At 46.7% G+C, this 15,111-nt stretch overlaps 1 protein-coding gene across 1 annotated transcript in view; it reads left to right on the top strand.

The window, feature by feature from the left end:
• The first annotated feature begins 1,266 nt into the window (after window positions 1-1,266).
• Window positions 1,267-15,111, top strand: part of SDC2 (syndecan 2) — a 59,081-nt gene continuing 45,236 nt past the window's right edge. The window contains exon 1 of the mRNA XM_071738044.1: window positions 1,267-1,810. Within this exon, the coding sequence (XP_071594145.1) occupies window positions 1,751-1,810 (60 nt within the window). The 5' untranslated portion in view covers window positions 1,267-1,750. The remainder of the gene's footprint in view (window positions 1,811-15,111) is intronic.

The following is a 15,111-nucleotide window of genomic DNA, read 5'->3' on the forward strand; positions in this document are numbered from 1 at the left end:
CTAGAAATAGCAAGTGTGGTAACTCTTGAGAAGTATCACGTTCCTGGGACTGAGTTGTGCACAGCAAGAGCACTCCAGGCATGGCCACCTACCCCTCTGGGAGCAAGGGCCCTGCTGTGTCCCAGCACAGAGCTAGCTGCTGCACCCACACTTTCAGAGGGATCTCTAGGGTGTTCCTTTGTCTGGGAGAGGTCAAGAAGGCGATGAGCAAGGTGAGCAATTGTGCCAAATCATTTTCTTTACTTACATGGCATTCCTGTCTTGATAGGAAGGCAAGCAGAATGGGAACAGAAGGTAGTTGAGATGTCAACACCACCCGTTGGCCAAAGCACTCCACAGAGCATGGGGGGAAGCAAGGTGAAGGACATAGAAAAATAACTGTGTGGGGAAAATATCCGGGGAGACATATATTCCCTGGGCTCTTCTTGCCCCCTCTGTGGCCAGGGTCCTCCAAGAAGTAAAGGTTTTGCTAAAACAAAAAGACCATTACATCCTTAGGACCATTTGACTCAGGCTATAAAAAGCTGCCTACAGCCCTCTGAGTTAAATCACGAGTGGAAGTTTGTAAGAGAGCCTGACATATTTTGCTTTCCTGGTTATTGCTCCTTCCCCGTGCCCAGTGACTGATGTAATATATGGACACGTTCAGCAGTGGAAATGCGCTGGCACAGGAGCGTGCATCAGGCTGAGACTCTGCAATACCACCATTTTGCCCAGTTGAGAAATACCACGGACTAGTCACGGCAAGACTTCTTGTTTTGGCTTTTGGAGCACACATTCTTGGGGCTGTCAGTTCCTGCTGTATTTATTTTGAAGACGTAGCTCCTGCACCGATGAAACTAGGTGCAAATCTCAGCTGTCTCTTACTTCCCATCTTCTCATCCTTAAAAGTTTCTAGTTTTCTTGTTGAGGGAGAAAAGCCCCCAAAATTGAAAATCTTGAGGCAGAAAGCCAAGTGGGGATCCAAAATAGGCTAAAATTTTGGAATATCCCCCCTCCCCGTTATTTTTAACCCTTCCATCCTGTTTCGTCCGATACTAGATGCTGCCACCCAGGCAAATCTGGGAGGATGGCCCGGAGCAACGATGCAAAATCCGCCGGCAGAGCTCTAAAAACACGCTGCCGCGGCCAGATTTCCCTTGAAAAGAGGGAGCCTTTCCACTTCCACAACCCCCCCCCCCCCCCGCCCCTTTATACCGGGCCAGCCCTGGCTCGGCCAGCCCGCGGCGCTGCTCATGTTTTCCACTGGGGAGGGAGGGGGGAAAAACGAGAAAGGGGAGACCGCGGCGGCGGAGGAGGGAAGGAGTGTGTGTGTGGGGAAAGTTGGTTGAATTTGCGAGGGGCGAGAGCCGGCGGCGGCATCGCGCCGCCTCCTTCCACTGGCTGGGGGAGCTGCCAATCTGTGTTGTAATCCTGCAGGAATTTCTGCGGGGTTTAACTGGGAGCCGCGCCGCCGCCGCCGCGCACTCGGGGCGGAGGGAAGGAAGGAGGGAGGGAGGGAAGGAGGCAGGGCGGCGGAGCCGGCAGCGCGCAGCCTGCAGCCCGGGCGCCCCAGCGCCGCGCAGTACCGGGCTCGCCGGGTAGCGGCGGAGCGGAGCGCGGAGAGGAGCGGAAGGAGCGCGACAAGCGGAGGGCGTCCGCGGTCCTGCCCCGCGCCCCCCCGGGCGCTGCCGAGCGCCGCCGGCCCCAGGTTTCTCCTTTGTGCCCGGCCCCAGGTGGCCGCCGCCGCCGCGCCGGCTCCGCGGGAATAATGCGGGGCGTGTGGCTGGCGCTCACCGTCAGCTTCGTGGCCTGCGCCTCCGGGCAGCCGGTGAGTGCCGGGACGGGCGGAGGGGAGCGGGAGGGCGGCGGGACGGGACGGGACGGGACGGGGGAGGCCTCCTCGGCTCCGTCTGCTGAGCTCGGGGCGCGTAGTCCTGGCCCTGCCCCGCGGCATCGGTGCTCGCCGGGCCAGCGGACGGGTTCGCGGGGGCATCTGTTGATAGCTGAGCGCTCTGCAAACAGCGGTTATCCTCAAAAAAACCCAAAAAGAGACATCCCTACAATTCCCAAAGAGAAAAACCCACGAAGCCAAGCCGAGCACCCTGCCGCCCTCCAGCGAGCCTCCTCCGAAGTTTGCTGCGACAACCCAGCCGCCGGCCGGCCCCGGAGCCCCCCTGGTGCCTCTTTCTCTGACGCTCCGGAGGAGGGGGGGCTGCCCGGCTGCCGTGGGGCGTCCGAGGGGCTGCGGCGGAGCGGGATGGGCCCAGGAACCCTCGGGGCGCAGCGTCCCGCGGGGTTTTGTACCCGTCCGGACCCCGCGTTTGGAACCGCCGGGCCGCACCGTGTCCGAGCGGCCGCCCGAGGTAAACGCGGTGAGGTGGGAAAATAACTCCCTTGGTTCGTTGCTAAAAGAGAAAAATAACAACCAAAAAACGGAGCTAGCATTGGCTGCGTGGCTCAGGACCCTTCAAAGCCTTCGGGTACGCCGCGCTGCCTGCGCCTCCCCTTGCGCGGGTGCGCACCGCTTCGCGCCTCCCGCCCAGCCGCCTGCCCGGCCGCGGAACCACCGGTGCCGGCTCCGCGGAGCCCGAGCCTGCCGCTGGCCTCGCCGGCCTCTCTCCTGCGGACTTGCTGCGAGTTGTTCGGGATAATACCGCTGTTTACAGTTTTTCCTCAGCCCCGGTATTTGCTAAGCGAGGACTCCTGCTCAATGCAATTTACTCCGTTGCCGGGATTTGTACCCCCGGAAAAGCCACTCTCCGGAGAACCGCTCCCGCCCTTCTGCGGTAGGGAGCCGGGTAGGGCCGCTCACAGGGGGTTTTAGTATTTTCATCGGCGGATCTGAGATTTTCTTGAGGGAAGGGGGCATGCAGACGACACAGTTGCAGTGTTTGGGCAAATATTAGGAAATAATAAGTTGAGGTTTCAGTATAAAATGAAAAAAACCGTGACAATTTAATCCAATTAAAATGAGCCGCTTCACTGAACTAAATAATGTCACTAGCTTGGGTTAACTTTTGAAGTTGTCTAGCTGTTGTATAAATTAGCCCAGTCACAGCCTTCGTGAAATCTGGCTCATCGTTAGGGATTTCTAAGGATACAATTGCAAAACACTTTTCTTAAGGACTAATTAAAACAGGCTTGTGTAGAACACCGACTCCTCTTTCCGCTAAGTGTAACTGCACTGCAGAAATACCCTCGGCTAACGAGTTACAGTACACTTTAATTTCATAGAAATGCTGTTATCACAAAGTTCTCTGGTGGTGTAGTAACTGTTAAACTGCCACAGTAATTGGTAAAGCATTAAGTTTTATTCTTATTTGCCTTAGGATGAAGGCGCTGCGGCAGCACGGGCTGGGTTGTTGGGGTGTGCGGGAGGCAGTGGGGAGGGTGAGGCGGGGGGAGCCTGCCTGACCCTGGTACAGCGCCCTGCCAGGAAGTTGTGGAAGGATTGGAAAAGTAAGGGAGAGTGGCTTTTTTCCTTTTCTTTTTCTTTTCCTCTTTATTTTTTTTCCCTCCCACCCCACCCCCTTTTTTTTTTTTTTTTTTTTTCCTTTCTTTTCATTATGCTGCAGCTACATGATCCCTTAAGACAGGACTTTGTAGACCGGTCTGTGGGAAAAGATAGATGCCAAATCTGGCTTCTCTTTGGAAGCTCTCTTGGTCATAAGAGAAAATTTATATGGATGCTTAGAGAAACCTGCTGGCTTTCAAGAGCACTGTCAATTATTTTTACCTGAAAATTTCTTCCCCTTCATTTGATTCTGCTATTTATTATTATTATTTAGGCAAAGCTTTAAGGGAAAAGTCTTGTTTCTGATTAATTATCCAGGGTTTTTTTGTTTGGCTGGTTGGGTTTTTTAGGTCTTTTATGAGCAGGGGAGGTGAAGGCAGCAGATTTTTTATTTCCTAAAGCAGCGAATTCCTCAGGTTCACTCCACTGAACCTGGGAGCAGTTTGTCTGTGCCGGGTGCATGCTTCATGTGCCCTGACATAGGCTGTACTGCAGATGTGTGTGTGTTTCAGTGTCCTGTGCCAGCTCCTCTGGGGGAGCAGCTATCTGGGGACACAGTGGGGATGCAGAGGGTGAGAGGAAGCTGAATCTGTTGCTAGTGTATCATCAGGGCTGGTGTATCACAGCCAGCACTTGCAAGGGGGTTTGCTGCCATCAGTGCCGCATGGGGTGAGATGCTGGATTGGAGTAGGGTCTGGTAACCCTGAAAGGATGTAGGGGGTTCACCCAGGCTTGGCTGAATGGCAAAAAAATGTGCTTTTTATGTATCTTTTCCTGGTTTCCTTTTAGTAGGCAGAAAGTGAGCAACATAAAACTGCTGGAAAGAAGAGTCATACTCTGTGAGAGGCCTAATGTGCTTTTTAAAAGGTTGGGACCGGTCCTGATCATAGTGGGAGTCAGCTCTTGCTGATTTTAATAGCACCAGAGAGCAGTGCCAAGCATCCAGCTGTATGTGTCAGCTCCCATTCGGAAGAGTCTGATAAAGCTTTCCCTTTCATCCTGGTTTGCAGCAGTGAGACGAATGGTTTTCCAGAGCCTGTGTGATGGTCTGACCTTCTCTGCAAGCCCAAGCACGTGTTGGCTGGCAGGTCGTGCTACATACCGCAGCATTACAGTGCTGCTCTCCTAATAGAGAGTTAATTGTGGTTCTCCTCTTCCTCAGTGAGGTTTCTGGAGATTTTGCTTCATGTCAGCAATGCATCCATGGGGTTGGTTTTAAGGCTTTCAGTAAAATACCTAAAATAGAGCATTAGGACATCAGTGTCAGCTGGGTGGTCTTTCTGGTTCTTCTGTAAGCTTCTGAGCTCTGATCTGTTGGCATAACTGCAGTTATTGAAGGATGGTCCAAAGGTAGTATTTGGTGTATTATTCAGAACTGTTTAGTATTTTAGAAATATGATGCTATAATTTCCCTGCATTAGTTTCTAGTGGTTGCTCTGCTTTTGGAGTTTGGAAAATTAATAGTGTATTGGAGAGGAGGAATCTTGGGTTTTGGTTTTTTTGTTTTGTTTTGCTGGTTTTGGGTGGGGTTTTTTGTTTTGTTTTTGTTTTTTTTTTTAAAAAAAAACCAAAATGCAGCTAGACTCTGGCTATAGTAAGTAGAGGAGAAAAAAAAAGGACTGAAGAGAGGGGTGGTGTTTCAGATTTTTATGCCATGCGTATGTCTCGTGCGTTAAATCAGCATTGCCAAGTAAGTTTCAAAAAAAGATAGGAAATTTTTTAGTCTTGATTTATTTCCACCCATCCTCAATTCATGCGAGTTTTTTCTTCCCACTGTAAAATTAATAAATATCCATCCACTGCTGTTTTTGTGGCTTGGCAGTGCTTGGAATCATCCAGCAGCATCTGCCATGGCTGCTTCCCTTGCTCTGGATGAACATCTGGGTGCTCCCATCCAACAGCTGCCTGCTCTGTCTTGCACTGGAAATTCAGGGGAGCTTTGGGTTTTCACACCAGTCTTAGTTATTAAGATTCTGGTGCTGCAATGAAGCTGCCCCATATCTGGATGTTCTCAGGAGCAGCTTGCTGGGAATAGGTTTCCCTCCCAGGTTAGCTTGTAATTTAAAAATTAAAGAACAGATGATTCTTGACGTGAGATCAAACACCAAAGCAGTTTCTCTTTTTAATGTCTTAGCCCCAAGGTCTGAATTGGAACTGACTTAATATTCAGGCCTAAAGTGCAGAGATGTTTTCTCTGCATTTTTTCTTGATCCTTATCAAGGAAGTAGATGAGAGCCTCATCTTTGGGAACAAGTTGGGACAAATATCTTGGGGTTTGAAGTCGGGTACAGATATTGGAGTTCTTGGGCAGATGGTACTACTGTGGTAGGTTTGAGACAATTGCTGCAGCTAATGGGATAAAGATGGTGGACTTTGGAGAATGAGCTGTAATCCTTGGGTTTGTTTGAAGTTATGATGGATCTAAGTCTCTGTGGTCCTAATCTTAAGTGTAATTACAGGATGCCCTGCTCAATGCCTAATTTCTTGACTAGCAGAGGTCCGAACCTGATTTCTTGGCTAGCAGAGGTGCAAGTTGTGAAAAGCTCCATTTCAAATACAGGGTTGTGATCTAATGCTTCCAGAGAGGATGGTATGTCCCTTGGTAGAGGGACATAGCATTTTGGCAGGGAACTCTGAGCCTGGAGAAGATCTTGGTCCTCCCTGCAGCAGCTGAGCTCCCCGTGGAGAAGCCAGTTGCTTACAGAGCTCTCTGTTTGCCCTGCTCTTCATGGCCAATTGTCTTTATAAAACATCAAGCAGAGGCATATGGATGGCATTTATTAATTACATTAGCTCACCAAATTGACTTTTGCCATTGACCAGTTTAAACGTTTTCCTCATGGCAAAGAACTGAAGGCTTTAGTAAGGCTAAACAAAGGGCTCTTGTCTAGTTATGGAAAAGTACTCTTTTGTTTTCTCAGTAGATTTGACTGACTATGGTTTTTAACAGAAATGTTGTGTTTGAGACTGGGAAGCTTATTCGAGGCCCCATGCAAGACCCTACTTGAATATAAGTGATAAAGATGCTCTCTGTGCTGCTGCGTTTGAGAGGGAGCAGAAGTCATGAGCGGGCGACTGGGTCCATACTACAGTCACTTTGCTCTCTCTGTTGTAGCAAGCATGAGAGAACTACTGTAGGCTGTTCTGTGAACAGTTTGTTGTTTGGTTATCTTCAGTTCATGCTTACAAGATTATAGCAAGCTGCTCTCTGTAACCTTTTCATGACTAGTAATTTATTCATAGGTTACATGGCACTATTGGGTGGTTTGGGAGCAAGGTTTTTCTTGCTCACATTGAAGTGTAATTTACAGTCTCTTGAGTAAAGACTGCATTAGTGTTTGACCCTGTAGTAATGACAGTTCTCTCTTGTTTTCTTGATTAGCTCAGCCCTGAGGGATGCTTTCAAACTAGGTATTTAGGCTGAAATACAAAATACATGCAATACTTAAAAGTATTGGAAAACTGGCTGCAGTAGGAGAAAACGTAGCATTTAACAACCATTTGCAACAAGCAGTTTTGTACTGAGCAAATGATTTTTGTTGATGTCTTGAGTAGGGGGTTCATTTGAAGTGAATTGATGAGTAAAAAGGTGGCGATGAATCTGCAGAACATGGCCTTGTCTGTAGATGGGCTATTAGTGTGTCATGTAGGCTGTGCTTAACTAAAGCCTGAGCTGAATGTTCCATCTGAAATAACTATTTTTAGGTTATATATAAACAACAACTAAAAAAAATCTCCCTTCTGAGCAAAGTTGTTTTGTTCCAAAGGTGAATTTGTTTGGGAAGGTTCAAATAAAACCTGTTTGTCTGTGTTTGAGTTGTGAGCATGAAGATAAATACATACTTTGTACTCTTATTAATGGTAAGGAGACAATAAGAAGACTTGAAGGAGGTCAAACAGACTGTGGTATACTGAAGAGGTGAATCAGAATGTTCAGAAACCAGCATTGTGATTAGCAACCAGAATGTATTGTCTGTACTGAAGTATTATATTGTCAGACATGTTTTGTTCCTGTTTGATTAATCATAATAAAGCATAATTTTCTCCAGAGGTGCTTCCACACTAATGGAGGTCACTTGTCACCTTTCGGATCAGCCTGAAGAGTGGCCCATCCTTATTTTCTGAAGTGTATTTCAGAACTGTAACAGTAATAGTCTCATAGAGCTGTAGGGAACAGTGCTGGAAAAGTGATATAGCCTGGAACGTGAAGTACTTCTTGGGGAGCAGTTGGGTGCCTGCCTGGTGTGGCCCCAAGGCTAAGGATGTTAATCCTTAAGGATGTTTTGAGAGAGAAAAAAGAAAGTAATAGTCTTGCTGCCATGTGAATAAATAACCTAACTAGGTCTTCCATCTGTCCTTCTATGCCTTCCTGGAATTCTCTCTGATATGTCTGCTGTGCCTCCATTGGTTCTTAGATTCATAGAATGGTTTGGGTTGGAAAGGACCTTAAAGATCATCTAGTTCCAACCCCCCTGCATGGGCAGGGACACCTCCCACCAGACCAGGTTGCTCAAGGCCCCATCCAACCTGGCCTTGAACACTCCCAGGGAGGGGGCAGCCACAACTTCCTTGGGCATCCTGTTGCAGTGTCTCGCCATGCTCACAATGAAAAATTTATTCCTCATGTCTAACTTGAGTCTACCCTCTTCCAACTTAAGACCGTTACCCCTCATCCTACCACTAAATGCACTTTTAAAAAGTCCCCCCGCAGCTTTTCTGTAGGCCACTTCAGGAGCTGGGGGGCCTCTCTAAAAGGTCTCCCCAGAGCATTCTCTTCTTCAGAGTAAACAACCCCCCCAGCTGTCTTTGCCTGTCTCTGTAGGAGAGGTGCTTCAGCCCTCTGATCATCATCGTGGCCTGGATTCAACAGCTCCGTGTTCTTCCTGTCTTGAGAGTTCCAGAACTGGACACAATACTCCATGTGGAGTCTCATAGGAGTGGAACAGAGGGTGAGAATCACTTCCCTTGACCTGCTGGTCATGATTCTTGTAATGCACTCCAGGATATGGTTGGCTTTCTGGGCTGCAAGCGCACATTGTTGGCTCATGCTGAGCTTTTCATCAGCCAACACCCCCAAGTCCTTCTTTTTAGGGCTGTTTTCAATCCGTTCCTCTCCCGGCCTGTATTACTGCTTGGTGTTGCCTCATCCCACATGCAGGACCTTGTACCAGTTGCTCAATTAGAAGCAAACTTTCCTCTTTCCCTGGGCTAAGGTGCATTAATCCCAGCTGTGTTGATTGCAGTACCTGCAGGCTGTGACCAGCCAAGCCCTGCGCACTTCATTTCTTTTGGCTTTAAGAGCTGAATCTTGTTCGCTTCTTAGACTTACTTTTTGCAGTGGAAGACTGATAATTATTCTTCAGCACAGCTTTTTCTCTGACCTCAAAGCTCTAGTAAGGGGACAAGCACTTGCAAACTGTGATTGAATTAGAAAAATACTGTTCTAAAGAGAAAAACTGGGAATAATGGTTAGTATAGATCTGTAGCCAGCCTGTATGGGCTGGGAGGTCAGAGCAGAGCTGTCGTGGCCTTGGAAATACTTTTGGTTCAGCTGAAATGATCTGTCCATGTTGCAGCTTGGGCCAGTTGAATTTGTCTTTTCATCCCTTTTGGCCAAAATGTTTTGCTGGAAATGTCTGTGTGCTGCATGAAAACGTGTGAGAGGTCTCTAGAAGTTTCCAGAGGGTTTGTCAGTGAGCAGGAGGTGGATGAGGAAGCCCTGTGGTAAACCATGAGATAGTTTCTGATCTCCTTGTAGGAGCTGTGGTCCTCCCTGCAGAGCAGCCTAGAACATCCATTGGGGTGTGGAGCTCAAGGATGTGGTGAGGGAATTGAAGAAGTGGCAGCTCTGAAAACTGACCTCAGGAGGATATGCTGATGCCATTTAACAGCCATATTTTCAATATACTGAATAATGATTGGAAATCTCATTGCAGCTGAATATTCAGGCTATGTGGGGTGTGAGGGGTGAGGAAAGTACGTACCATGGCCACCTGTTAAAAACAGAATTGTCTCCTGAAAGTGTGCAGGTACAATAGTCGTGTTGCATAGAAGAAATGCTTTCACTCTCTGGTGGCATTTAACCCAAGCAGCCATAACCAGTTGAAGAGCTGGGCTATGTTCTGCCAGGGAGGATCTTTGTGCCTTTGCTGAGGCTTAGGCTCAGTAGAAAACAGCCTTTCTGCTGGGGTGGAAAGGCAGAAGGGTGCCTGTGCCACTGTGCTGGGGGTCATCAGATGGAGGCAGCTTCTGAGCTCCTAATAACACAGGAGCATTTGGTCTAAAATAGTTTGAGACAGTACTCTTAATAGAACTGCTGTGCTGAAAATGCCACTTCTTGTCTCTTTTGTAACTGTAGGGCAATAGAAAGGGGAAATGACCTTTCTTCCTTTTGTTCCTGTTCTTACTGTGATTCAAATCCTGAAAAGCTTTTTCTACCCTTGGCTGGTTTGGGGTTTTGTGCTTTCACTAGTGCTGCTTTCTTCACTATATTTCTGCCACTTAACCAAGACCTGGTGACTCATTATCTTGATGTAGGTCTCTTTTGTTGGACACCTGTAATTGGTCTTCCGCCTGGTGGCATAAATTGTTGTGTACTAAAAGCTACATAAACTTAACAATAATAAAGGCTTCCTGATAGTTTTTCTGAGAACCACAAATCTTGTCTGTGATTAGAGAAGTCTTCTGGGCTTGTAAGTGTTTAGTAATGCTGCTGAGGTTCTGTGCCTATAATTTTTTTATTTTTAATTTATTTTTTTCTGACCTTTTGTAAGTGCACTGGAAGAATTAGACAGCTTTGGGTTTGGGAAAAAATGTGGTGCTTCTGTAATATGCAGGTAGGAGTCTGTAATGCTTCTTCACCATGTTATTTCTTGCTGCACATAACATATGAAGATCTTATCTCCAGTGTTTTAAATATGTAAAGGTGTTTGACTTGAGCATCCTGAGGAAGACTGAGGAGAAAACTTTTTCTGGCAGATACTGTCAGTTTCAAAAAAAGTAGGTAGGATCCCTTGTCATGAAGATTGTGGCTGTTCAGACAGTCAGAGCTGGCACAGTTCCCATGTAGCAGAGTAGCTCACATGGCATTTCTGTACGGTGATCAGAGATGAAGGGGTCCTGAGGGAGGATTAGCAAGAGTATTTTTTGGAATTTCTCTGTGGCTTCCTAGAGATACACAGAAAAAGCTAATCTCTCTCTCTTGTTATTTAATTCAGCTAACTTAATTGGAAAGCCTCTTCAGAGCAGTCTCTGGCAGCGAGCTGTAGCAGCTGTACAATTAGTGGTGTCACCTAATACGTGCACAAAACAAGAAGCTGTAGGAAACTGGAGGTAGATGTTTCTCTGTATCCTAACAACCTTCCCAACAGCCAGGCTTGCAAGAGTGGACTAAGCTGTGAATTTTAAGAGCACAAAAACCCCAATCAAATAAAAAAAGGTGAATTTTTAAAGACTTGTAGTCTAAATGCTTTGACTTCTTACTGCCAGTCCTGCTCTGCTGTGAAGCAGAAGGTGTATTTGACCCAATAGTTACTGTTTGAGCTATATAACTCCTTCTTACTCCCTGAAGCATTCAGTTTTGGGGTTTGGGCCTTGTTGTAGTTGATTTACAGAGTAATTTATTAGTGAAGTTTTACACAAAGATGGCTGCATGGAGGGGCTGGTAGGCTCTGTTGATCATTCTTTGGTCATTCCTTAACTGCTTTATATATATGGGAACAGTTCTTTGCTCTTTTCCCTCCCAGCTTGGCTGCTGGAATGTGCTGTACCTGGGGATAGCCCTGAAGCCTATTCAGAGCAGGTGTGGAGGAGAGCATCAGCCCCAGGGCTGGCCAGGCTACAGGAGGGTAAGAGGTGGTGGGGTTGGTGGCAGTAATGCTCCCTGGCTGCACGATTCAGGGCTGGACAAATGCACCAGAGGGAAGAGACAGGTTTGCATTTGAATCACCAGCTTCATACTTTCCACCTTCACACGATTAATTATCATGATGCCAATGCCAGTTAGGCATGTGTGTATATTCAGGGAGTGCCCAGTAAAGAGTATGTGCAAGGCAAGTAATAATTTCTCAATCTGTGCCGAGTTATGTGGTTTTCATATTTGAAATGTGTGGCCCATGGTTACAAAAGATGTTTTTTGGAATTGCTGTTAACCAAGTGGCATATGTCAGGGACTGGAAAATGTAGGCTATTTATAATTATTCACAGGTGGAGAGGGAGGCAGCAATGCAGAGTACTAGTAATAATTATCAGCAGTATAGAAGTTCATCTCTCTTAAGCTGTTGGGTCTAATGCACTAAAAAGTATTTGATCTGAAGTCTGGCACAGCCTTCAGATGGAGCTGTTCAAAGGCATCCTGACCTAATTTTGCTGCAGAAGTGTGTGAGCCTTCCTCATTCCTCTAATGTCTTGCAGAAGGTTCAGTGATAAAGCCTTCATCCCCTACACGTGCGTGTATTTTACCGCAGAGCATTTGAATAAAAGCAGCCATTACAAGGCAGGAGGTAAATATAGCATACAGCTTAACAGAAATGACCTTCAATTACACAGAGGATGGCCCTTGTCCTGCACTTTGCAGTTGTCAGTTAGCTTTCCTTAAGACTTCTGTTTTAATTTGCTGTGTCTTTTTTTGTGATTAATTGCAAAGCCTGAAGTGCAGTGCTGGCTCTGAGCATACAAGTAAAGACTTTGTATTATACTGAATTCCTGTTCCAATGAGCATCTCAAAAATGTGAAGCAGCTTATTAAGAAAAGTTTCCTATTTTTCCAATGGCATGCATAATTAAATTATAAAACATTGTCCATGGAGCTATATAAATTTATCAGTTAAAGCATACAGCATAAGTGCTTTCCTGTGGATAAATCAAAGCAGCTTTAATGATATTATGTCTTAATGAGCTTTTGTCTTTAAAAGAAAATGGGTAAAATATTCAGCAATGGTACAATAGGGTGTACTGCAGTGATGGGTAGCACTCTGTGCTATTGTCTGTTGTATGTGTAGGCTGTTTTAATCAGAAGGTGAAAAACAAAGAAAGCAACCTGGACCTAGGGCTTTTAAATTCTCTCAAACCTGTTCACTTGTGTGTTTTTCTCTTGCCATTATCACTGCAGTGGTACCAGTTGCCTACCAGAAATGTCTCATTTTTTCACAGTGTGGATTTTTTTACTTGCATTAATGGTATTTCTGAGCAACACTACACAGTACATGGTAACTGTAGTGCACTTAATTGTAATTTGTATCTTAAGTTCTTTATTTGCTCTTTTTCTCTGCATCTCTCTCCACCTCATTGGGCTGTTGGATTTGTTTTGTTGGGTTTTTTTGCCTTTCCTGCTGCTTTTGTGCTGTCAGGCGAGCCAGGTAACTGCTAGCATTGGCACCACTCTTCAGTCTCTTGTGAATATGAGATCCAAGAGCAGAAGAAAAGGTGGATGTAAACTAGGCCTGCTCTGGTCATTTGCCCACGCTCAGGAATCTGGCTTGCTCAGCTCACAGCAGTGAAAAGAGGGGGAACTGGGGAGGGGAGTTGGGAATGACTGAAGTACTGGCAGAACTTGTGATGGGGAGGGGATGCTGGACTTCTGGCACATCTTGGACAGATCATAATTCACCTGGAGGTGACAGGTCTGGGGTGGAAAAAAGTTCCCGTGTCAGGGATCCTAGCTCCATCTTTGGCTCATCAGCTGTGTGTGTTTGACAGCACTGGAGCACACAGGCCAAGTGTTTAAGCAGATGTGGATGATTTGAGCACTACATCCCTCTTTCTCTTTGGTTTTTGGAAAGTGAGTGTATGGAGACGAACTTTGCAGCTTGGTATTTCTGCTCTTCAGGTATTCTTGGGACCCTGTGTCTTCTCAGACTGAGTAAGGATGGGAATGCTGGGTGCAAGGTGCTGATACAATGAATGCTTCTTCTGACCTACAGCATCACTTTAAAACTTACTTTTGTGCAAATCACCATTTGACTTTTTTATGTGGTCAGTAACTATGCTCGCTCAAGAAGAGAGGGGTGGGGGGCTGGCTGAGGTTAGGATTAGTTGGAGAAGTATCAGGTTCCAGAGGACACTGTAATCAAGGTGACAGCTGCTTTCCCTATGTTATACTGAAACAAAATATCCCAATCCCTTCAGCAGAGCCTTACCAAATACATATAACCTCAGTGCTTTTTACTTTTTCCACAAGTTGGTGGAATACTTTGCACTGTTGTCTAATGAAGTATTGGAGTGCTAATCTCTTTCCATGGATACCAGAGGGGAAAAATTTTGAGTTATTTCTACCCCATGATCATGGGCATGTGCTTGCAGCAATGAATGTTTCAAGGGGCAGGGAAGGAGCAGTTTCTCCCTGGGGTCCTTGTGCACCGGCTGTAGGTGCTGAGTGTGGCACAGGGGAAGAGAGGCCCTGGGGGGATTATCTGTGGCTCAAGCAGCTGCTGCTGCTGCAGTCTGGATGCTCACTTCTCCACACCCTCCCTGGTGAGGAACCTGTTAATGCAGCCCTTTCTTCCTCCCACCCCTTCTGAGGTATTTACACTTGCCCTTAGGTAACCATGTCTTTCTTTGGCTACTTAAGCTGACACAATTTGAGATGCTTGGGAGTGAAAAAATGGGAGGTGCTACTTTTAATAGCCCTGATGCTCCCTGCTTGGGAGAAGCGTGTTTGAAGAGCAGGCTATGAAGTCCTCTCTGAGCTCTGTTTATACCTCTTTTCTAATAATAGCAGTTGGGTTTATTTTATTTTAAATAAAAACTCCTATGGGTGTGTCAGCCACAGAGAAAAAACAACACAAAAATACCTTGCTGGGTTTTGGGTGCAGTGTGTTTCCAGTGATGAAGGGCAAGCACGTGTGGGGAAGAGGTTTATGTGAAAGAAGAAGATAAATGAAGACCACAGGTGATGACTAGTCCTGGGCTTTATTGTGGGGCTGTGGCTCAAGTTTTAGGAGTTGTTCTCTGGTACAAAGCCTTTTCTTAGTAGGCTTCTTTTCAGAGAAATCTGGACTCGGGCTTTGTTTTTGTATTGCCAGGGATGTGCTCCCAGAGCAGGCAGAGGGGCTGTAGGGCAGGTTTTGATTCAAGGCAGAGAGGAGAGTCCTTTTTCCAGGCACCTAAGGAAGGGCTTGCTGCAAAACACAGCATGAGGAAAAGCGAGGTCAATCCTGGAAGCCTGAATCTGTAAAAACAGCAGGGATGAGAGAGTTTAAAATTGTGGGGGGGGGAAAGGCAAGTGTAATCTAATTGCTGAGCCTCACTCTCCAGAAAGTGTACCTTCAATAGCTGTGTGTCAGCTGCCTCATCCCCCTTTCTGGTTAGGAAAAGTGAAAACAAGGAGTGAAAGGACTCGGAGAAAATCATCTTGATTAAACTTGACTCACACAGGTCTGATAAAATGCCCCAGGAATTTCATGGAGTGCATATTCAGAGGTGGCTGCAAAAGCCTGGGGCAGGTGGAGCTGCAGCAGGAGGGAAGGTGGGAGGCTCCAGCTGCAGGGTTTGCAGGAGGCTCCTTCCCCACCACCAGCTCCCTCCACACAGCCCTCCCTTTCCACCAGGCTGCCAGTGTGACTGGAAACCTCTGCTTTCCCTGGCTACAGGAACATTCTCCAGTTTATGGAAAAGCAT

This window comes from Heliangelus exortis, chromosome 2, assembly GCF_036169615.1.
Source record: "Heliangelus exortis chromosome 2, bHelExo1.hap1, whole genome shotgun sequence".
NCBI lineage: Eukaryota > Metazoa > Chordata > Aves > Apodiformes > Trochilidae > Heliangelus > Heliangelus exortis.